Source organism: Ischnura elegans, chromosome 11 (assembly GCF_921293095.1).
Source record: "Ischnura elegans chromosome 11, ioIscEleg1.1, whole genome shotgun sequence".
NCBI classification, from domain to species: Eukaryota; Metazoa; Arthropoda; class Insecta; order Odonata; family Coenagrionidae; genus Ischnura; species Ischnura elegans.
Genome location: NC_060256.1, coordinates 19,106,087 through 19,131,723, shown reverse-complemented (window position 1 = coordinate 19,131,723; position 25,637 = coordinate 19,106,087). Strand labels below are relative to the sequence as shown.

The following is a 25,637-nucleotide window of genomic DNA, read 5'->3' as shown; positions in this document are numbered from 1 at the left end:
CATTAAAGCTAGGATACACCAGGCTTATTATTTCCGTTAGAGTCCCCTTTGTAATACGGAAGCGATCACGCTCTAGCTGCATTCACGGGAGCACCGTGTTTCTGTTTTCCAAGCCTCGCAGTGCTTGACCGCAGTCTTCGATCACGGATACATGTCGCACAGCAGTAGCAACCCGGGCAACTTGTGCGAGACGCAACTATGTGTCGTGGTTCCTGACAGTGTAGTTTTGACGTCGAGCAGTGGTTTTGAAGCATTCGTGCAAGCCACTTTTCTGTATCCATGATCACACAGCCACGGATGTGTGGTTTTCAAAACCAGGCCTTACATGGAGCATTAATAATAACAGTACAACCATGTTATCGCCACTAAAAAGATCGCGAACGGTGAAGAAAGCTCTCAATGAGTTCGGGAAGCACTCTTAAATAACAGAATAACTGCATAAATAATAACATATTTTGTTTTACGTAAATTATGAACATTACAAGACATTTAAGATAAAGTTTGGATTATTCGAGCCGTCTCTCCCCATCATTAGACCAGATAATCGGGAATGTACTGTAAATATTATTCAACAATTAAAAAAAAATAAATCTAACGCAATGAAGCATAGAGTATTTACAATGAAAATACGCATTTTAAACAATCTCACGCATATGGTAGGGAGGTCAAAGGGAGCCAAATCTCACCAAGGAGGGAAGGGTGGGGGGTTCAAGAATTGCCACAACACCTCACGTAATTAACAGATGCCCCCTAGTAATAATTGTAAGGAAAGAATTACAGAGGGAAAATGCAATTGTTAAATAGCTTTTACTCTTCTGTCATGAGCCAAAATTCCAGTTCAAAAGGATTCCAAATCAGTCCTACACAAGAACTCACATAAGTGTACGCAGTACCCCACACAAAACAAAGAATTCTATGCAATTTTCAATGAATTTCAGGATGTAAATGACAGCGTAAGTAGAGAGAAACTATGTACAAAGTTGGACATGTTTGGAATCCCTAAAAAAAAATTGATTAATCCAGCTAGGATGACCATTACAGAATCTAAGAGCTCATTAGCGGCTGTTGGCAATACTTTGGAGTCATTTGGAATAAACTCTGGAGTCAGACAGGGAGATAGACTCTTCCCAATTCTGTTTAACATTACGATCAAGAAAGCCCTGGAAATAGTAGCTGAGATGGTCCTTGGTGTCAGAATTGGCACTAAAGTTTTAGCTTTTGCTGATGACATATTGATAATAGGGTGGTTTCCTTCATCAAAGAAAACGAATTGCATTGATTGTGATTCCTCATCCACCATTAGTGAATTCATAATATACGAATTATTTGGTTTTATGATTCCCACTTCAAACGAATGGCAATGGTAAATTTTAACCTCATTTGAAAAAGGCCAGATTGGTGCCCATGCGATTCCACTCCACGTGACGTCACAAAGACCTAGTTTCTATACGAGTAGATAGGAGTTTTACATCGTCTGAGATTACCGATGCATGCATGAGGCACAGAGCTCAGGGAAACATGTCTTAATAATCACCTGTAAAAATTGGCTATGGTCTGAAGTTTCCTTCGCTTGATAAGGTATTAATAATCCTTCATTAAGCCAAGCGCTACATGGTACCAGGGTACTCTGCTACCTGCTAGCAGCCTGCGTCGTATCAGTGCTCAAGCCTTGCCCCAAGGTCACCTCACACGCCGACAGCTGGAACCAGAAATACGTCACACGGACTTTTCCCATCATTCCTACTTAGCTATCGCGTTTTTGCGGGCTTGAAAATTTTCACTTTTCGTTTCATCGCGAAAAATAGATATCGTCATTTGAACATCTAAGAGCTTGAAATGCATACTCCAGGAGCTATAATCTTTCGATTTAGGCAATAAAAAATAATAGGAAACCACCCTATTGTCATAAGTTGAAAGACCTGACAAGCCAGACTAAAATATTTATGGAAGAAAAGGAAAAAATAGGACAAAAAGTAAATGGCTCAAAAACCAAGGTGGTATGTGCAATTCACAAGAGGGCTATTCTCTTCAAATCCCAATCCCATACAACAAAAGTAAGAATATACAAAACAATTTTCTGTCCAGTACTGATCTATGAATCAGAGACGTGGTTACTAAACAAGAAAGAGGAGAAATCATTGATATTACATATTTGAAAATAAGGTTTGACGTGTGATTTATGGACCATCTTATGACCAAGGGAGGTGGAGAAGAAAGTTTACTTTGGAGATCATAGAACTCTACAAGAGAAAAAAAATGATATAATGTATTGGTGAAATTAGGGGCAGAAGAATACGATGGTTTGGCCATGTGCTGAGAAAAGAAGACATAAGTTTGATGAAGGAAGTTCTAAAAGCAAACCCAGATGGATAAAGACTGAGATAGAGATGGTGAGACCAACTAATATCTCATTGAGAGAAAATTGGAGCTTATAGAAAGAGATAGAAAGAGATGGAGGGATGTTGTTGGTGGAGCTAAATGTCAACTAGGGCACATGTGTCCCAGGAAGTACGTGAGTGAGTATGAATGACTATGAAGCAATTAAATGAAGCATGGAGGTAAAATAAATTTTTTTCAAAAAAACTTCCTCATCATTTTCCTTCAACTTGCCATTCAAATTTTATATCCGATTGTTTGGGTTTTAGAGGCTAATTCTGAGTATCTTGGCAATTGAAAGGGGGTTCCACAGCACCTTCCACAGTCACACCTTTGCTTATATTTCCTTTCAACAATTTTACTTTAATTTTCAGTTACTCCTAACAGTATTCTTGATTTAAAGTTTCTCGGGCATTCATCATTACAGATATGTAAAAACCATTTAGTCCAGGAAATGAAGCATTTTGGCTCGCAATTTTTTCAAACTGAATCGCTTTTTCTTGAAATTTTCACAATAAGTAGGGAATATACCAAGAATCAAAATCTATATCATGCCGACGGGCGCTTTTACCCTGGGGGTGGTTTCCACCCCATCTCAGGGGTGGAAAATATTAATTATATTTTGACTAGAGGAATCGATAGAAAAATAAATTCTAAGAATAAAATGTTCTATCCATTTTTTGCGTAAAATTAATATTTTTCGAGTTATTTGCGATTGAAAGTAACAGTTTTTTGACGAAAAAATCAACGATTTTAATCGATTATAGGCAAATAACTTGAAAAGTATTAATTTTATTAGGAAATTGTGAATTACAAAACTGTAGCTTGTAAAAAATTAAATAAAAATCTTATTTTATATTTCCTTTATGACCAATTCGGACCGAGCTACAACTTGTTGATGGTTATCTATTGTATGTCATACGCTAAATTTGAAAGATTCAATACCAAATAGCGGGAAAAATGTAATTTTCGAGGAAAAGTATGTGATATGTTTAATAGTGTTTTTTAAAAACTTTCTTCTACTGAGAAAAAATATTTTTTATCATGAAATTTGAGCGAGTTATGATTAAAAATAAGGTCAGTCCCTACTTTTTTGTACGAAAAAATCAGTGAAAACAACTCCTTATTACCACAATAGACAAAATTGATCAATGCCCTTCAGTATTTCTCTTTATTTAAGTATTGTTAATTGATCCTAGAAGTTTTTTTAATTTACAACTCTAAATTTTGAAAAAATTGGAGGAAAAAGTGAAAAGTCAGTTTCTACAATTTCGTTAAAAATGCTCTTTTTTTCAAAATAACTCCAAAAAAACTGGAGATATGAAAAAAATGCAGGAGTAATAAATTGTAGCTTCTTTGCTTTCAAATATTTTTGTGTGTTTTAATTTTCTATACAATAAATATTTGGTGAGATATTGATAATTAAAACCTCTATTTCCAAGGGAGCTCCACCTTATTTAAACCCTTAAATCCCTCCCCTTTAAAAATAAATGACTCGAAAAAAATTCAATTCACATGACCTTGTAGTCAGTAAAAACCCTACAAAATACAATTTAAATGAACTTTCTATCATAAAAAATAAAGGAGCTATGTTTGAAATACCAATCAAATTTATTTTCGAAAAATTCGAAATCCACAATTCAGAGCATAATATTCCTCATAATCAGCATATACTTTGTGTACTTTACGTTAGAAGCTAACGATACACTCAAATTTGCTACAAAATAAACACACATACCCATAAGATACATACACATTTGTGAGTATGTGTGCTGTCGCTCACATTGACCTGTGTGCATGCATGTGGTGGGAAGACTGGAAGCCATACAGTCTCCGTTTGATTGTGTTTCATGTAATGTCTACATAAATGTACATTTATTTGTTTATGTTACCATGACGAAGTTTGTTCTGTTTATCCTATTATTATATCTTTTCTGTGCTGTGATTAAAACCATGAGAGAAAAAAGTGAATATATAATAAAAGGAGTTAGAAAGTGAATAAGAAGATACAATGTGATAAATAATTTTTATTTTTAGGGTATATAATTTTTTTTACAGTAACCCCCAACAAGGGTTGATTATTGTGGGTTGAAACGCCTTAAAATTATTTTCCAAACAAAAAAAATAATTATACAAATAATTTAAACTAAATTTTACCCGTATTTAGCTTTAAAATATAATTTTTTAAGTTTTAGCTTTTAGGGGTAGTTTTCACCCCTAAAAAATAAAAGGCGCCCTTCGGCATAATATAGATTTTGAAGAAGGGGGTATGATTAGTCTAATCTCAAATATTTATGCAAATCGATTCGGTTTGAAAAATATTTTTAAAGGAGGTATGATTAGTATAATCACAAATTTTTATGCAAATCGATTCAGTTTGAAAATTCTTTTCTACATTAACCCCCAATAAGGGTTGATTATTATGGGTTGAAACACCTTAAAATTATTTTCCAAACATAAAAAAAATAATTATACATATAATTTAAACTAAATTTTACACGTATTTAGCTTTAAAAAATAATTTTTTAAGTTCCAGCTTTTAGGGGTAGTTTTCACCCCTAAAAAATAAAAAGCGCCCTTCGGCACAATATAGATTTTGAAGTAGGGGGTATAATTAGTCTAATCCCAAATTTTGGTGCAAATCGATTCAGTTTGAAAAAATTGCAAGGTTTTTCACTTTTATGAGCTTCATTTCCTGGACTAATTAGGATAATTCTAACAATTGGGGTAATGGCCACAATGTTTTCCATCTGAATGGCTGGTAATTTCTTCAGCTTTTATGCAGGGCTTCTTAATTCATATTTATACATTGTCTGCATCAAGCAGAGTACATATAGCATACCTGCTGAATTTTATTTTTACTTGGCAATGAAAGAGAAATTCTAAGACCAAATCTAACATTCTCCAAGACATTATTTTCAGTCAATAGGAGACCTTTTGCTATGCTGTAACGCCACCTTTGTTAATATCACTCTTTTATTTCATATCTCTTTTTAACGCCACACAATCTCTTCCTTTTTACAGTCAACAACCACTACAACCAACATCCCCGTAGCAACCATTTTATCAATAACATCAAGTAAATAAACACAAATATAGCAACAATTTTATCAATAACACCAAGTAAATAAACACAAATATGACGGCGTTACAGCCTTCTTCCCCCTTAAGAACGAACTTATTGCAAAGAAGTTCTGTTTAATTTAATCTGAATGGCAAGTGCCCAAGCCCGACACCGTCTCTACCTCAATGACGTTTCTCTGAATAGATTTACTTAAGCTATCAGCATTTTGATTTTCTATAACATTGAAACACTGATGGCAATAGTTTGTTTGGAGAAAACTTGTGCTTTTCCAGTCACCTGCCATTTTACCAGCTCTTGTTTTCATTATATTTTTAATGCTGGTGATCGCCCCACATTCATCACAATTTCCGTTATCTATTCTGGCGATTAGGCTTTCTTGATAGGGATGCATAAATTTGTTCATCGGGTCAATAGCATTAACATTTATTTCACTTTTCTCCTTCAAATTTTCTTGCAGATTGGATAACTGTCCTCGCATTCTCTTCACTTGTTGTTTTAAGGTGATTACTTGTTTCTTAGCTGGCGCCTCCTTTTTATTTTAGATTTCATTTTACACGTGTCTTTTTCCATGCTTTTCACAGCTTTCACTAGGTGCTTTATTATTTGGGTATCATGATCTTCATCCAGTTTCGCTGCATTAATTCCTTGTTCTGATTTTTTTGTGAGATCAAAGTTTTGGTGGTGCAATTTGTAGTTATGTACATTCTGGGTTGCTCCATCTAAAGATCTTTCTTCCATGCAGCTAACCTCATCAACTAGTGCAAGAATTCTGTTCTTAATATTCTCAACCATTTCACAGTGTTTCAACCTGTAATCTTGCCATGATGTATCTGATTCCCCAGTTCTTTCTGATATCTTCATGCATTCTCTTTTTTCTAGCTTAAGAGCCTCTCTCTCCTCTTCAAGTTCTGATTTTTTCCTACCTATAACAGATGTCATGGATAAGAGTTCTTTCTTTTGTTGCTCAACTTGACTGATTTCAGTGTTAATTTCACTTACTCTTGTTAGTACAGTTGTTTTCAACTCATCGAGATGGATCCTCTCACTCTGAAGGGAAATACGTTCATCGCTTATACATTTTCTTTCTTCTTCCAATCCTTTGAATTGAATGTCCATTCCATATTCTTTTTCTTTTATTTTCTTCCATGCAGTTTCAAGCATCATCATCTTCTCATCATTAGTTGCCTTAATGATTCCCAGAGCCATTTTCTCCTTCTCTAACTGCATCCATTCATCCTGAACCTCATCTTTCTCCCTGGCAATGCACATTCTTTCCCACTCTAAAATAGCTCGATGTGCATCGCATATTTGCCTGGCTTTATACAAATCATGATGTTCAATCATCAACATTTCCCGCTTTTTCTCCAAGTTCCTTTGCTCTTCTATGATTCCTGAGGTGCGTTTTTCGTCTACCTTCTTCTGTATCTCCTCTCCAACTCTTATCTCTTCCTTGAATATTTCTCTTCTGTTTTCCAACTCTTTCCTTTGCATTTCAATACATTTTATCTTTTCTTTTAGCTTTTCTTTGCCCTTTTCCATTGAGGCTCTCTCAGTTTTAATTTTTTCTTTTTCAAGAGTTATATGTTTCCACTCCGCCTCAGCAGTGCGCTTCTCATTTTCTATCTTTGTCAAATCTTCTTTATGAAGAATTTCTTTCTGCTCTAGTACCATCTTTGCTGTTGCTATGTTATTTTCGAGCTCATGTAGTTTACATTGGTGCATTTGGATTTTCTTATATGCTTCTTTAATTTCTATCCACTCTTTGCTTATGTTTTCTACTGCCATTTGACAAGATTCTCTAATTTGATGTCCTACCATTTCTCGGTGTTCCATCCGGTAATTCATTAATAATCTTTCATTCTCTACTGTTTTTTTCCAACTTTCCATGAATTGTTCATGCTGACTTAACTTTTCCTCCTGTACCAATATAATTTCATCAGCCTTTGCTTCTGCTAACTGTTGCAATTCATCATCCAGTTTTTGTGATGGCAGATCATTTTCATCCATGCCTGTGAATTTTTCATAGTTTTGTTTGTAGGATGATATGTCCTCCTTTTCTTCATGTCTTTTCATTGCCCTGGTCTGAACCGCACACACCCACTCTGGCTCTGGCATTCGCTTCCTTGCCTCTTCTACAAGCTTTGCCGTTTGGTTTCCCAGCAAATATATGCCGCGATCCAGCTCGCGTCTGACTACAGCTGCCTTCCCAAACACGCGTCCAAATTTACCTACTAGTTTCACTTCCGCCAGGGGAAGTGTAATAGGGTTCTGGGAAAAAGGAGTCATTACACATATTGTCTCGCCAGTCAGCATTTCCGGGGCTACAAAATCTTGACATATGATGTCTATTGACGAGCCAGTATCTCGTAAAATCGGCATTTTGTATCCATTTACCAAACCTTCAGATATAAAATCTTTCATTAACTCATCACTTCCGAATGTCATTACGCATCCCACCACCTCTTTCGTTCTCTGCGTGGGGGGCCTTAGCTTAGGGCATTCAGCTTTTAGGTGATCAGTCGACCGACAGATATAACACTTACGAAGAGCTCTTTGTTCAAAAGCATTTTCAATTTCTTTGGAGTATTCTTTGATATTCGGTGGGTTATCTTCTCTATTCCAATTATCTTTCTGTCGGGGAAACCAGCGGTTCTCACTATACTTAAACTTTTCTTTCTGATCTTCTATAATTGTCTTCCTGCTGAATAAATCACGTACGTTAGCATAATCATCCAGCTTCTTTGCCAAAATATCAGCGTCTTTAAACGAAGTCCATTCATCAAGGAAATGGTCTCTCACTTCTGCTGGAACCTTCCTTTTTATTTGTTCCGTCACCATTAAATCACTAAGTTGCTCGAATGTCTTTATTCCCAAACCAGAAATCCAACCATTCCAATAATTCCTCAACTTATACGTAAATTCCTTCCACGATGTTTCAGCTGCCTTCAAATTGTTGAAAAATAGTTGTCTAAATTTTTCTGAACTTAACTTGAACCTCTCCAGCAACAGTGTTTTTACGTAATCAAAATTGTTCGCTGCTTCTTCTGGTTCCCTGGCAATTAATTCCGCAATGTCACGCGGCATAAGCCCTATGAGATGCACAACCCAGTCCTCTACGGGAACTTGCGCCCTTTTTGCCTGCCTTTCGAAAGTGACCAAATACAGACTAATGTCATTTTCCTTGGAGTCAAAGCATGGCATGACATCTGATAATTTAAACTTTGGTCTAACTGGCATGTTTTGATCTGACACACCATCGCGTAGTCCATTATTTTGAATTTTTAGCCTTTCTAACCCAAACTGCGTCTCCTCCCTACGTCTTCTTTCTTCAATTTCTTCTTTTCGTAACCGTTACCGCTCTTCAATTTCTTCTTTTCGTAACCGTTCCCGCTCTTCAATTTCTTCTTTTCGTAACCGTTCCCGCTCTTCAATTTCTTCTTTGCGCAATCTTTCTCGAAATTGAAGCCATTCTTTACAGAATTCTTCTTCATAATTGCAGCTATTAGTTATCAATTTTTTTATCGAAAAAATCTTTGCATCTTCGGGAACTGTTTCTCCCAACTCTTCCGCCAACAACAACAAATCTTTCTTTAAATATCGAGCTAAATAGCTCATCGTAATATTTCAAGATCTGACTAGCACTACGCCCGAAAAAAAAATTTTTTTTCGTCACTGAGATAAAACACGCTGCCAACCCAGGCACTTACCTCTGAAATTCTGCGTGGTTACTTCAGTCTTGACTCTTCTTTTTTTATATTTTTTTTTTAAATCCCTGCAGCCGAAGTATATCTCCTTCCACCGTTCCGGTTTTTCCTTCCCTGCAGCCGAAGTATATCTCCTTCCACCGTTCCGGTTTTTTCTTCAGGAGACTTCTAATGCCGAGTCGCCGAAACACCAGTTACGTCGTATCCCACCGTTAAGCCACCAATTAAAAGTCTGTAACGCCACCTTTGTTAATATCACTCTTTTATTTCATATCTCTTTTTAACGCCACACAATCTCTTCCTTTTTACAGTCAACAACCACTACAACCAACATCCCCGTAGCAACCATTTTATCAATAACATCAAGTAAATAAACACAAATATGACGGCGTTACAATGCCAAAAAACACCATCATTGACAAGTTTTTACTAAAGTTGCTACTGAATACATATCTTATTTTATGAAACCAAGCTTCTCAGTATGTAGTAAAGATGACATTGCCGCATTTCAAAATGGACACAAATAGTTATAAAATTTAAGCAATAAGGAAAATAGAATAATTATTTTTTAAACTCATTTGAATGTCCATTTTGGAGTTTCATTTCCATTAACTGACTTACGATTATTATTTCTTAAAGGGCTTCATCTACATCTACATATGTACTACCCAGCAAGCCACCGAAAAAAAGCATGTGGCAGGGGGTGTTAGGACACCAGCCGTGTACATATATAAATTAAATGCTCAAAAAAAATCATGACTAGCATTTATTAAAGTCCTTCATGGTTCGGCAGAAAAACGAATTCTCATATCTATCCAATCAGCAAAACATCTCTCTTAATTTATTGCTTATGTTGGACCTGAAAATATAGTGTGGGTCTCTAAGATGATGTTCTCTGAGTCACTCCTAAAGATATCTATTCTCAATAGTTTAAGAAATCTAAGCCTATCACGCAACCTCCGAGTATCTAGCGGCTCCCAGCCTGATTCGCTCAATACCTGGGTAACGCTGTCTGTACGAACACTTGTGCATTTCTATTGCATATACTAGAGAATTTTTGTTTTCTCGAGTGAACAATCAAACTGAACTTCAAGCCATGGCATATTTCAGGGCATAGAAGTCAATTCCAAAACAAACGATGACGTCTACAAATCGCATGGAGCCGTTCAAAAGGAATTACAAATGTGTGGACAGCGGCTATACATAAATCATTCCTCATACGCAGCAGTCACAATATGAAATACTGATGCCTGGAAATCCTGTTGAATCCTTCGAAAGGAGTTCCAAATGAGTAGAAAGCATTTCTTTAAGAACATACACAAAGCAGTTCAAAGGGGATAGTTACAAATTTCTTCATATTCCAATTTTCGGCAAAAATGGGTAGAAATGAGTTCCATAGCAGTTCCATGACAGATTTTGATGTTTCAAAGTAGTTTCAAAAGGGTTCCAAAGCAAAAAGTTTTCCCTGAGTACGTAAGGTTGAAGGAGGGGTCAGCAGGGGACTTGGACTTTGTTTACCAGGATTAATGGCTGCCACATCAGAGGCATAGCGAGAGGGGGGTCCAGTCCGGTGGGAATAAAGAAGTTTGCTGGGAGTTGAAATATTTTCGAGGCGTTCTGTGGCATACTGGTGGTGCCATCTGTCACTACTAGATTTCTGTATTGAAAACAACTGACAACTGCGTGAATAAACAATGGAGTCTACCATTGATTGTTAAAGAGAATGGATGCCTTTTCTTTCTTACCCAACCTGAGCCAACAAAGTTATTACCAATATTGAAAAAAATCATGAATTTACAAAAGAATTCTTTGAAAAATGAAGTCTTTCCCACTATGACAAGTATTAAAATTAGTTGAAAAACCTCAAATTAGTACCCTATTTAAAAACATTTTCACCCTGGGTTTGGGAACCCCCACCCCCGCCCCGAACATAATTCCTGGCTACCCCACTCTGCCACATCCTTGGCTTATTTAAAGGCCATTAAAGATAAATATGGTTTAACAGCCCTAATTATAGCTCATTTATCTTTGAAGGTCGGATCACTATGCCCATTAGCAATGTGAGTGGTGCCTTCTGAACAATGGCGCATCGAGGGGGGTTTTGGGGGATAAACCCAGAACTCAGATAAATTTTAACAGGTTGACTGCCGTGGCGGACACCGGTGTCTGCTGTGGTATCTTCTTCTCCCGCCGTGGCGGTCACCGGTGTCCGCGGAAAAAAGTTCGTCTTCGTGCGCCGGGTGACCGCCATTTACGTACTTTTGCATAGATATCTTTTCCGCAACGGCCTCAGCTAAACTGTCACTCCTTTGGTTTTTGCTAATTGTTTATAAAATTTTTTTTGCTGTCTTGAATGTTACTTACGTATTTTTTTATACCGGTTGGCACATTGGAAGCCGTTATCCCTCGAAGTAGACCTCCGGAGACGCTTTTTCCGTGTTAAATGTTTCATAAACTACGATGTTGTATGAGCAGGGTGTACTTACTCTTTGATCATAATCCAGGGCTGCTATATATACATTAAATCTGAAAGCATACTATGGTATGCTTTCAGATGTAATTGAGAAAGAATATATATCTTCTTTAGGAGACGAATTATATTTTCTACTCAGTGTTTTGCATCCTTCAGATAGTTTCAACTGGTAAACACATCTATAAAAAGAAATTGAAGAGATGGATAACAAAATCTTTCCCAGCTTTACCTTATAATTCAAATTAACTTTACCGCAGTAATTTTGTAGGTCTTTAGAGCCCTCCTCTCACCGACATTTATTCTTACTTTCCCTTGCTCCTGAAATATCAGAAAGGTGAAATAAATAATATATATCCTTTTCAAATAATCACTTTTTATTGCAATAATGGACAATTATTCATATTTTTACAGATGATGTTTATGAAAGCAATCCAAACAGAACCGTGGCTTTTTAGGGCAGTCATCACAATAGGTAGTGACTTTTTTCACTTTGTTTTTTTCAATTTCCCCAAGTTGTTTCTTTTCGTAGCATCCTCGGCAATATTTCCGATTGATTCGCGCACCTCCTTCCTCCTTTTTGAATGAATGAGTAGCCATTCTTTTCCGTGATGTTTGTGGCAATGTAAGACTGGTCGGAGATCTATCGCCCTGTGACTCATTTCCCAAAAGCGATCCGATAAGGTTTTCCCTGAATTTTACTATCTGCATCTTACTGCCACAAATTTGGTTGAAAATGAAATAAGCATTCACCACAGAAGTCCCTAATAATAGTTCTAACGCTACTTTTCTGTACCATTTCAAAGACCGACGCAATGGCGTTGAATAAGAGGAAAGTTGATCAGAAAGGTCTATGGATGATTTCCCCTCATTATACTTCAGGATAGCTACTGGTTTCAAAACCCTTGACCTATATTTTTCCACTTCCTCCATCTCGTTTGAGTGGCATGTTGACAATAGCAAAACATCGCGTTTATCTTTCCACTTCATTATTGACACACCTCTTTGATTTTCTTTGACTACTATTTCCCCTTTCTTAAGTTTTTTGGCCGTTACATCTTTGGGTATTCCCCTCCGATTTTTACGCAGGGTACCTAGTAAATGTGTCCTACGATCAAGAAGTGAATTGGCCAACTCTAAGCTCGTGTAATAATTGTCTGTAACAATCGTTCTGCCAGCATCTAGTAACTTCTCGGAGAGCTGCATAACTACAGCTGTTGGAACAGATCGCCTGGCATCGCGCTCACGTCCTGCATAAATTTTCATATTCCATACATAGCCCTTACCAGAGCACAATTTAAAAATTTTGACACCGTACTTATGCCTTTTTTGAGGAATGTACTGTTTTAATGCTAACCTGCCTTGAAATGGAATAATTGATTCGTCAACGCATAAAATTTCCCCAGGTGTATATAATTCCTGATAATTACAAATGATTTTATCCAAGAGTGGTTGAATTTTATGCAAACGGTCTTTGTTTGAATTTTCTTCATTATTGGAGAAGTGCAACATCCGTAACAAGAGTTCAAAACGATTTCTGCTCATGTGAGAAGGAGCTACATCATTACGATATATGAAGTTTTTACTCCAGTAGTCAGAAAGTTTTGGCATTTTTACCACACCCATATAAATCAGAATCCCAAAGAGCTTTTTGATCTCGTGAAGAGTTGTCGGTTTCCAATCTACCACACGAGATTTTCTAGAAGTAGTCAGACCTTTCACTTGATTGGCATAAATATTAGTTTGTTCCACTATCATTTCGAGAATTTCATTGTCTATAATGTTAGAAAATATTCCAAAAGGGGAAGGATTACTCATATCTGCAACTACAGCACTCAATCCACTCTGCGCCGTAAACTGAAAATTCGGATGATTTTTCACTGGTTCAGTCCAAAAGTCAGATGACGCATTTGGTGATGAGGGCACCGGTCTATTTAGCTGCACATTTTCACTCTCACTTAGCTCTCCGTCGGTTGTATCGGAGGTTGTCCCTCGTAGCAATTGTCCATCCTGCAAGGAATCGTCGCTTGAAGAGTTCACTCTGATGTCCTCATCACTGGAAGGGATATATTCATCATTTCCCGTTATACTTTCAGAATCAGATGACTCTTCTAAGTATTTCCTCTTAGCCGCTTCAGCAATGAATCTGGTCCGCGGGGTGAATTTATCCATGTGGAATCACTAATGATAAAAGTAGATTTTGGTTCAACATTTCTTATATAATGAAAAAGATTATGAAAATATTCAGTGAACCAAAAAGTAGAAAAATGCAACTAAATATGTAAACCAAACTTACCAAAAGGACGATGACGCACCAAAGTAGAATTCAGCGCAGGACGCACAAAGTGGCACCGAGCACTCTTCACATTTCTTCTACTAATCGTATTATAGAAGAAAATGTAGCCTCTTTTCATGTCACTGTGACAGCACTGATCTTTCGAAACGTTCTGTCGTCTCAAGACATAAAAGCGCCCTATATATAATGCTACGTATTCCTTCAACAAGTAGAAAGGGATACATTGTGTTGATGATGTGATATGAAGTTCCACACAATGTTTTACATTAGTCGAATAAAAGAGTTCTCCGTCATAAACATAATAGCACTACATGTAGAAGGAAGGAGGGTCTCCTGGTATAACTTGTTGTTTAGTGTCTGTGCAGCGCCTACTGGCAGGAACGGACTTGAGTATACGCTAGGGAAGGAGACAAAGTTAGCTCCGCGGAGGACAGCTGTGTCCGCGGAGGGGGGGCGGACTGGAGAGAAAACTGCTACTAAGAAGTGTAATACTGAATATAAAATGAATGTAGGTGTTATTTATCACTACGAATATTTTACTGCACTACAAATGAAGTAATTGCCGTATTTTCGTAAATTTATAGGTATCCGCCAGCGCATAAGTTGGTGGTCGTGACGCTGACACCGGTGTCCGCTAATTAAATTTATCATTAGATAGAAAAAATAATGTTACGTGCAATTTATTTTTTCATTAGCAAAGTTTTACTGCACTACAAATTAAGTTATTGCCATATTTTCGTAAATTTGTAGATATCCGCGAGTGCATAAGTTGGTGGTCGTGACTCCGACGCCGTGGCGGACACCGGTGTCCGCTAATTAAATTTATCATTATAATGAAAAAATTAATGTTATGTGCAATTTAATATTGCTCAACTCTATTAGTCACAATAAACACATTTAAATATTAACTTGGCCTAAGGGGACATATTAAAAAAAAACCCTCGGCAGTTAACCTGTTAAAATTTAATCCATTTTACTTAATTGGATAAATATTACTTATGGAATAGTTAAAAGGTTAATAAAATATCCCCCAGAAAGCCGTAAAACTCACCATTTTGAACTCTTTATCTTAAAAATTTTATGGGGGAGGGCATCCGCACCTCCTGTATTCCATACCCCCCCAGTATTAGTTGCTCCTAAAAACCCCCCTAGCCTTAATTCCTAACTGCGCGCCTGCTTCAGAAAACCCATTTAAATGCACGCTGGGTGACAACACACAAACAGACTAATAGAAGAATCCACATATTTGCAGTAATTTCTCTCAAGAACTTCGTCATCTGGGCAATAGTTTTCTTTGGAATCTAAAAATCATGTCCCATTCTTCACCCTTCTAAACAAACCAAATAACATGGATGATAATTATTGTCTTCACTAAGAATATGTACTAATTAAGAATTTTAATCACAAAATAGAGTACAAAGTAAAATACAACATGTTACATTATAAATATTTACACAGCCTATGTTTGCATTATGAATATAAACATCCACGCAATGCAAACTCTATTTGTAGGAATATGTATACATACCTGATATTCATTATTACTGATTTCTTTTGAGATTCACTTCACTATAATTACAGTTGGTTGAGCAACATTATCAAAGAATGTAAAAAAAATTCCTGGTTGAAACAAACAACTTCCCTGTTCTTATATTTACACTTTTACGTTGGTTTCTAGATAAAACTGAATTTGCCCGACCACCTTAGTAGAACAGCTATGAGCAGCAATACTGAGGCAGACAATGCTGTAATTACACCAATTAAGCAAGTCTGTGATACAGTCCAATGATTAAAACTACCCTGCTCTAGCCTTTCAGGGCAAAAATGGTACACCAAGCCCATCTGAAACACAAGAAATTCCTTATTAGATCATTCGATAACCAAAATTGAATAAAAAATAAAGTATTTGGTTTATTGTTGGCCAATTTATTGGATTCTTAGAATTTTTTCGGCGTATTTCACCACACTATAATATTTCTCCAGGCAGGAATACATACTTCAGTTTTAGTCAAGCATTAATTGGAAATAAAACAAGTCCATTCTAAAATCAAGGATATAGGCCTTGAGATTAATTATTGAAACAATGCCAAAACGACACAAATCCATTTGCAAGGAATTAAGGATGAAAATTTTTTGTGCATATTTTTGTAGCTACAAGAGCCGTTGTTTCAATTGTATTTCTTAAAAAATACTATATAGACTAGGGTGCCCCTTTTTTCAGACTTAAAAATTTTTTAGCTTTCACCCCCAATTTTGTAACAATGCCTCCAAAGCATACATACGCCAAATTCCAATGGTAACGGAGTATTCTTAACTCTGCCAAATCAAATGCAAAGTCACAAAACAAAACATTCCTAGATATGGTTGGTTAAATTGGGTCTGCCAATGTAGGAAGTATACATAACAGTTAGTTCATTAGCAGCTTTTAACTGCTTTTTACGCATATTTGGGTAGATACAGCAATGTATTAATTAGACATTATCACAAGGCATGTATCTTTAATTGAGGAGCGAGTATAAAAAGGCCAGAAAACAAGGAAAAAATGGCATAAAACATTAAAAATGGGATATTTGTTACTAGAAAAAAAACTTAGAACCAGTATATTATTGAACTGTTTTTTTTTGAGATTGTATTATTTTCTCATAAAAAAGCATGTCAAATGTACCCAAAGGTATCCATGGAAATTAACCGACATGCAGTTTGGTTCAACAAAACTGCAATAGGCCTCAAATGGAAGAAAATCCTAAACGGCACCGAAAAAAGGATTTTCAACAAAGGCCGGAAGAAAAATATTTCATAATAGGATACTCTTCACTAAATGTGATCAAGCAACTTTGGTTTCAGATGCATGTATTGCAGAGAAACCCTTGAAATAGGAGTTTCACATTCACAGTGGTAACTTCAAAATACATAATAATGTTGATAAATCATATAAGATGTTGTTTATTTTATCACCCTTTTCTTGATTATTAATGATGCCTAAAATTCCAGATGTAATTTTAAGCCATATTGGGACAAAAATAATCTCATCTTGAGAGGGAGATCAGAGAGTAGAGAAGAGGTTTATTTTGCACGCCTTTGACGGACACAAGTTTCTGAATGAATGTCCACCTACATTTATGACCAATAATTCGTCAAATTTTATTGAGATAGTTTATCAATAGATCTGGTATTGAAGTATGTAGTTAGTTTATAGTACGATTTTTACTATTGACCAGTCCATTACATTTTCATGACAACCAGGTTAAAAATAATTGATTGCTGACCCTAACTAATGGCAAAAAAACCTCAATCACTTCTAATTTCCACTTGAAATCCTCATTTAAACTTGCTGCTCTATTGGGCACAAGTTAACGGCATCCAATTAATATAAATTTTCATTTTACCTAGAAAAATTAGAGAGGTGAGAGCAAGAACTTTCGCAAAAAATGATTATTGTGTGAAATTCTTGTCTGTAGCTCACTGTAAAACTGCATTACATAATTTGTTGTACATATATAAATTATTTATTTTCAGTGTTCTTATTAAAATACTCAGCTGTGCATTCTGAAATGGAAGCCTCAACTCAGATTTTTAGGAGGCTACCCAAACCTTTCTAAAAATGTTAATATGAAATCTTGTTATTATTCCAGAATTCTGCTTCGAGAAACAAAATACATACTTATAATCATCATTGTCACCTCTCACCAGTCTACCACCGATAAAACCATGGATGCCCACCCATAATGTTGATGGTGCTTTTCCCCAGAAAGTGACCACTCCCCTCCTATCATCCTACATTTCCCCAAAAATGCTTTCTGTCGCACAACTTGCCACCATGTGGAAGTCTCTCGATAAATACTAATTATACTCACCCATCCACCTTTGCCCGCAATCCACGCTGAGAGCTGCTCCCCTTCGATCACATCGCCAATGGCTTCCACTAACGATGAAAGGTATTCATGGTGCCCTCTCCTAACACAGTCCACAGCCAATCCTCCTGCCACGGCAAACAATGACACAATTTTGCTCCATGTAACTTCATTCTGGTTAAAGGAGATACAAATAATCAGATAAAAGAAATACACCTCAATAGAACTCATTCATAATCCTTTTAGGGTGGCAGACCAATTTATTGTCAACTGCCGTTTGGGCGAAAAGTGCAGCAAGCTGATATATTGGCTTAAAAATAATTTTTTTCAACTTTATGGCATTGAGATTTTTTAAAAACATCAGTAAACATTAAAATATTTTATCATTATTAACCAGCATACCCTCATCAGTAAAAAAAAGTGTATAGATATGTAAAAAAAATTGCTTATTTTTTGTTTTCCTAGTTACTGTTTTATTAAAGTACCTTATGCATTTCTCACCAGTACTCCTGAAATAATGATAGGACCAAGAGAGCCAATATACTCGAGACATGACCATATTTTTTTTTAATTATATCCAAAAATTGATGATTGAATTATATCCAAATCCCAGTCAAGGCGAATGATTTTTCCTCTGTGGATTTTTTGCACAATTTGTGCACTGCGGGTGACTCCATAAAAGTTATCACCGTGGCTAGTCCCAGTATACTTAAATAAATCCAAAAATTAGGATAAATCAGCCCAGTTGACAGTACATATGTACTTAGAAATATTTTTCCAGAAGAGAAGCAGCGCATAACTACGAGTCACTTATTAAATTTTCATTTATTTCCCCAAGTCTTGCATATTTTTTGCAAACACGAGACATTCTCACCTCTTCATGGGGTGAATTTGTCTCTTAGTGCAAGTTACATTTAATGCCTGGGTAGGAAAACTGGTGCTTAAAATTAACAACATTTTCAATATTCACTGATCAGTACACTTGATGGGAGGTAATTTTATAGAAAAGAAAAAATTTTATAGTTAAGTACTTCAAATTTATTATAATACATCTCAAAAATAGGGGGGTTTCCAAATGGAGTTATCAAGAACTAACACCTCAGTAATTCTTGTAGGTTATAGGTCAGAAAACTAGTCAAATTTCAAATAGATGTCTAAGCCACCATTTAAGCACCAATTTAAATAAAATACAATGCAAATTCACTTTCGTTGGAAAAATATTGTTCACTATAGGCGAGTTGAAGCCACCAAAAAATAAAATAAAAATTGCAAAGATGTTTTGGTGATGTAACTGGTAGCATACCAGACCCTGATAGCCATCTAGGTAATTACAGCATTATTCGTAAAACATTTCACCATCTTTATTACCACGTACTTTTGATTCAAAGTCTGTGATTATTTAATGGTATGAATACTCAATAAAAATTCAGTGGCTTGCCTTGAAAATAGACCTTCCTACAGCAGACAATGCTCCTCTAGCTATAGATTCTGTTGATAACGTGATGCCCATTTGCCGGCTTACATCAGCATACACCTATTAAAAATGAAAAGCAACATTATACTCCACCCTAGAATTAATGAATAACAGTAAATACAAAAATCTATATCATTTCATGCAGTATGTTCTCAGTATTTCTGTGTAGATACTTTTTACTCATAATTTTGTCAATATTCTACAAATATACATACCTAAGTTCTGAGGATTTCACATGAAATTTTTTTCATATATATGTACAAGGAATTTTTGAAATTTTGTAATACTAAATTATACTATCATTATCTATAACATGCTTGATGATGATCATTGAAATCGCAACAAGCAGCTATGCAAAAAAATTTCAAATTCATTGTAAAGAAGCCAAGGTTTTACAACTGCTATTCGAAAGACCTGGTTAAACCATGTATTAAAACATGTGTTCACAGCTAATGTGTTCTTGCATGAACATAAGAATGAACACAAAAATTAGCGATGGGGGGAAAAAAATCAGGTGGACATTTTAAAATGTCAAATAAAATTGGTTTTTTGCATAACTTTAACGTTTTGACTCTAACAATTAAGGGCGATGAATAAACTGTTCTCGTGTCTAAAAACTTTGGTTGAACAAACATTGAAATTCATTGTCTTGAGAACAAAATTCTCTAGGACTGAGAATTGAACTAAGGACTCTAGGCGTTTTTGACTGCTATACCATTAAGAATTGTTAATGGCCATGCAAACTCTATAGAAGAACCCAGTGCTTGTTGCTGTGCCCAAGTGGTCCAACAACACATTCCAAAGGTGACAGAGCATCAGGGAGGGCATCAGTGGTGGTTGCTAAGGGAGTTGTAGCTCCTCTCCAACATTGAATCTCATCTTTCGTCAGGTAAAATGGCTTTCAGAAGTTTTGAATTCCCAAAGGTTTGAAGATTTTGGCAGTTTGCTTAATGTAGCATTATGATTATAACACATTGAAGCTAATTCCATATTTTTCAGGTTATTTTTCCCTTGGTGTTTATACCCTAACCTATGGACCCCCTTGACAGGTTCCTAGACCCACCATTGGAAGCCATAACCATGATTAGACCTCATACTGGCCCTAAAGTGCAATGCTGTAAACACATTCATATGGTAAATTCAAAATTAGAACGAATATGTTAAGAAATATAGCATTCATAGCAGACGTCATATATTCTGACAGCTTTAAATTCATAGGATGCGACTGATAGCTAACACAATTGGTAGTATGAGGAAGGGTGATAAGAAACTGATTTTGAGCATTAGCCCACTCATAACTAAAGGTGACGAGACGACCACAGCATAGAATCCCATTTGACAGATGGAGTGCTGTACTGAAATACAAAACACAAGAAAGGATCAGGCTGCCTGATCATTACCTGCTAAGCTTACCCAGGATTGGAAGCCAACACTAAAACCACCACAACAAACCAATATCACATTTCCTTGATAAACAATGGGCTTCCCTGGAGATTTCACAGCCTTTGAAAGGTCATCCTATATATTTTTTAAATCTTCTTTACCCAAAAAACAGCCCACTGAGGCCTATTACATTGCAGGTTTATGAACAAACAACAATTGAGAATCACGGACACCACAACAACTTAACAAGGACTTATTCCCACAGCCACCGAGGCCAACTTGTATCACTCGTCACGACCATCACCTGACCTGAGGATGCATCCTCTCTAGCTCCTGTCCAGCACTCATTAGCACGTGACACACCGGCGAGGCCGCCCCAGACATGTCCCCCGACCCCAGGCCTTTGCCCCACGGCGGCTGGGGACAGTCCGAAGAGGAAGAACTCGAGGACGGCTGGGAGGAGGTCAGCAACAGCGTCGCACTCCTGAGCCGCGATAGACCACCCCTGCCCTTGCCGTGCAGCAGCCCGGACCGCTTCAACCTCGCCCTGATGTAGCGCCGCGCCAGCCCCTTGGCCTGCGCTATGACCTGCCGCTCCTCCCAAGCCATACTCTCCTGCTGCTGCTGCGAGAAGGCGCCGCCGCCCGCGCCGCCGACGCCGTAGTGGTGCCTCCAGCCGAGGGACAGGCGCCTGGACACGGCGTCGCTGAAGCGCCGTCTCGCCGACGTGCCGGCCTGCACGCTGGCGAACGGGGGACCGTGCTCCAGGGCGACGGGGAAGCTGAACTTGCGCCGGGAGCGGATGGGTGCGGAGAGGTGCAGGTGCAGCGGCGCCTGGCCGTAGACGTAGGAGGAGGTGGAACTGCCGGGGGAGGAAGACATGTCGTCGTCGGGCGGAGGAGAGGCTGCGTGGTGCCGGTGATCAAGGAGGCCGAGTCCCGGGCTGGTACTGGCGGGTTCGCTGGCCACTGAAGCAGCCAACGGCTTCTTCTCCGCTGCGAACCTGAGAAGGGAGAAGAAGATTCACTTAAATGCGCGGTACATGTGGAAACCTGAGAACTCTTCCTCCAATCTATTCGCCGCGAAAACCTTAGATCCTTGAAACAGAATATACTCCGGAAGAAGCGGTGTCTTTGATTGTGTCAGGAAATGTTACCAAACATCAATAGGTGGGAGACATCAGTAAAGCATGGGCACACCATTTATCCTAATTGCTAGGAAGTCCTCAAAGCAAAACATACAACTTCCCCAGAAGGTATTTGCGTTTCTGAGGAGAGGTGTATTTTATCACTAAAAATGAATTCAAAATAATCATCGTCCGATATCTCCGCATCTGGCTCACTTTCGCTCTGCGAATTACTTCAAATTAGCCGATTTTACACATCATCTGGTAGGCTGACTTCGCTTTATTTTGGAACCATCGATGTAATTGGTATGGGTCAGACGTTAAAACAAGTCTGCGAACGATATCTTCATTACTAGATACTGTTGAGAATTTTCTTGCACTCGGAATCACCTCATGTATTTGTTCCTAGCTTCCATTGCTTCGTTTGATAGTGCTCCAACAATGGAATTAGGAATTTTTCAGCATCCATGTATCACTAGTTAATGCCCCGCATCATAACAGGCCCAATTGAAATCAGTTAAATCCTATTACAAAATAAATTTGAAATTACTACCTTTCCATTCCCCACTGTGAGAATCATCGTGATCATTCCTACGGAAACTGCCTGAAGCTAATAGATTTCCTGTAAGAAATTACTCTCTTCAGTAATTGCTATATATTTGGTATCTTGCACCTACTGGAAACAAAAATGTCGATAAAACAGGGTCGAAAACTCCCAGTACAAACAAATATAGAATCAAGAGGATTTCACGAATACGTGTTTTTTTGCAAATTTTTTAGTACCCCTAAAATAGTTACATAATGGATCAGGTGAGTATTGGCATTTAAATAATACAGTCTACAGTGTCCCAATACATTCTGGGAAGAAAATCAGAAATTACTTCATTGAAGGGAAAATTTTCGGTCAAACCCTCGGCCCTAATCGACCCGGTTTTGTTGGCTTATTTCTTTACAGTGGGTGCGAGAAATCAAATATATAGCAAAGGAACAAGAGAGTAATATCTTGCAGGGAATCAATACGCTTGAGGCAGTTGATATTGGAAATATCACGGTGAAAATGCACATGATGCTCAAAATGGTAAATGGAAACGTAGGTATTTGAAATTTATTTTGTAAAGGGTTTTTACTGTTTCTCATTGGGCCTGTTATAATTCGGGACATAAACTAGTTTTACATAGAGCATCTATTACTAAGAAAAATCCATAATTCCATTAATGTTGTGCATTACAGGAGGAAGCATTGGAGGCCAGGAACAAAGATGTGAGGAGATTCCGAGAGCATTACGCAAGAAAATCCTCAAAATTTTCCCATATGCCAAATCCAAATAAATATCTTTTGCAGACTCCTTTTAACGTCTGACCCATACATCTCAATTATATCGGGAGTTCTAAAAAAAAAACGAGGCCAACCTACCACGTGAAGTGAAAAAAATCCGCTAATTTTACGTGATACGCAGAGCGAAAATGAGCCAGATGTGGAGACATCGAACGACGACTATCTATGAATTCATTTTTTGAGATAAAATAAGTTATTTTATCTAAATCTAAAGGCCGTTTTACACGGGGCACGGAATTGCGCAGGTTAGAGCTGCATTAATTTCTAAAATGGCGTGGAATTGCGCGAATGCATGAACGAAATTAGAACAGGGGCTATTTTGTCGTCTCGCATCCACGCATTCTCGCATGTGTCCTAGCAATTCACCGCTTTACACGACGCAATTTTGATTGCGCCTTCGCACGTACGTCAGATTGCGCAATTCCGTGTACCGTGTAAAACACCCTAAGAATTATTCTCCTCAATGCCCTTAATCTAATTCTACTGATTGAATTTACTGTAAATCGTCCAATAAAAAGAAGCCAAAATATCATTAAATGTGTGGTATTCAAACCTAATTGGTAGCTCGCCGACTACGCTGATGGTCTCGGGTTCGAATTGTAGGAAAGTAATGCTTCGTGGTGGAACATGGTTGCCCATATGAAATTGCACTGTCACGCTAATTCCAGGACGGTGACCAGCTATCGTAACCCCTAACTAATGACATAAGTTTTCCGTCACAACTATAATTATACTGCGATTGTCATCGAGTTTTCCTCAACCTATTTTATGAATTGCAGTAAAGTAAAGACGATTTTTATGATAATTAAATAAAACTTTCGAAAACAACGGCGTGGAAAGCATAGTTTTTTTTACATCCACCGATGAAATGTAGGTATTACCATATAGTAGAGGCATTTTGAGATTATCAGAGCGATGACAATAAGCCTACTATCCTCGCAAAAAATCTTAGCTAATCCCAGTATCCCAGTTTAGAAAGTAAAAAAATGATTAACCTTAATTTATGGCAGCTTTTGTGTAATCTGAAACTATACTTTATCATTATGAGGCATTAGCCTACCACTGGGGAAGATAAAAATGCAAAAACGCTATTTACTGTCGTAAATGGAGGTTAACTTTCAATAATTTACGACCTAAGACGAACGCAATAATGTAAAGAGTTGAACGATGGTGCGTAAGTTATCAATGGTATAGTAATAGAGCTAATAATTTGGAGGGAACATACGGATTGTGAATTTAAGGTAATGGAAATAGATTAATTTAAAGGAATATATCAGTGATATAGCAAAAAAATCCCGTAGTCTTCAAAATATGCTCCTTCAGCATCAGCGCACTCCTGTAGGCGAGATTTCTATGCTCCGTTCGCTCCCTGGAAGGGAACAAACGGAACACATTTCAGAGAATGCGTGCAAGCCGCTGTGGAAGCATCCAAGGTCCGTGGTTACCGAGAAACTCGCAAAAAATGGCATCGCGATTCATCTTAACGATCTCCCAGTCTCCCTAGACCCACCCTTCACCCAGCAGACTTTTTTCTCATCCCCAAAGTAAAAATCGCCCTCACAGGACGCCGACGCGAGCAAGGGACCCTTGATGCTGTCAAAACTGCTTGCACGGGTGCTCTTAAGGATCTATCGGTTGTTCATTTCCAGGGTTCGTAGAGGCGTTTTAAACTCGCCTCCGAATGCGTTTATGCTTAAGAAGCATACTTAAGAGACTATTATATTTTAGCGATGTGGATCTGCCGAAGAATGAAGAAGATAGAATGGATGGACCGTGTAAGCAAGAGAAAGTGCTATGAAGAGTTGGAGAAAAGAGAAGTCTTCTAAAGGCCTTAAGCAGATGACGGGACAATTTAGTTGACTACATTATGAGACATGATGGCCTGATGAAAGCAATTGTAGAAGGACATGTGGAAGGGAACATGGGCAAGGGACGTCCCCGAATGAGTTACATAGGACAGGTAATAAAGGATGTAAAAGAGAAGAAATATGCCGCTATGAAAAGGCTATAGCGGATAGGAGAGAGGAATGGAGAGCTGCGTCAAACCGAGGAACTGTCTTCTCCTCTCTGGTCAAACTACTGTAATGAATTTTGACTAATGATGATGATCCTTTATATATTCCGTTCAATGAATTGATTCTCACCCCTTAAAATACACACCATATACATGCATTACTAGGCGCTGAAAACATTGCATTCCTGTTTTTGGGGCAGTAGAGTAACGATATGATTGCGCGGCTTGTGATTAACGACTAGTCGACTACCCGTAAGGGCTGACAGTGTATTGGCGTTAAATCATATACGATTGGAGCCGTGATACGAAGATATATATTCCCTTAATCCGATGCGTGCACGATGCAATATTGTGGCCTGCTTTCCATTCCGGCGTGAATCATTGCTTTGACGTCTCTCGCACCCTCTTGGCACCATCAACGAACCACTTTCACATCAACAAGGGATCATGTAAATCAGTTTAGTGAGAAGACAGGACAAATGCCATGGGTTTCCTAACGACTCCCAATAAATAACATCGCTCG

General features: G+C 37.6%; 2 protein-coding genes across 5 annotated transcripts in view; both read right to left on the bottom strand.

The window, feature by feature from the left end:
• Positions 1-5,965: 5,965 nt before the first annotated feature.
• On the bottom strand, positions 5,966-7,840 carry LOC124168425 (golgin subfamily A member 6-like protein 22). The gene has a single exon (XM_046546646.1). The coding sequence runs from the start codon at positions 7,838-7,840 to the stop codon at positions 5,966-5,968; it is 1,875 nt and encodes a 624-aa protein (XP_046402602.1).
• Positions 7,841-15,313: 7,473 nt separating this feature from the next.
• LOC124168342 (bcl-2-related ovarian killer protein-like) overlaps positions 15,314-25,637 on the bottom strand; it is a 138,949-nt gene continuing 128,625 nt past the window's right edge. For 3 of the 4 annotated variants that reach the window (XM_046546529.1, XM_046546528.1, XM_046546527.1), the window contains 4 exons: positions 20,949-21,642; positions 19,221-19,316; positions 17,786-17,956; positions 15,314-15,773 (listed from right to left, as the gene is read on the bottom strand). In XM_046546529.1, coding sequence (XP_046402485.1) covers positions 15,606-15,773; positions 17,786-17,956; positions 19,221-19,316; positions 20,949-21,521 — 1,008 coding nt within the window. In that variant the 5' untranslated portion in view covers positions 21,522-21,642 and the 3' untranslated portion in view covers positions 15,314-15,605. The remainder of the gene's footprint in view (positions 15,774-17,785; positions 17,957-19,220; positions 19,317-20,948; positions 21,643-25,637) is intronic. The other variant, XR_006866917.1, reaches the window with a different exon arrangement.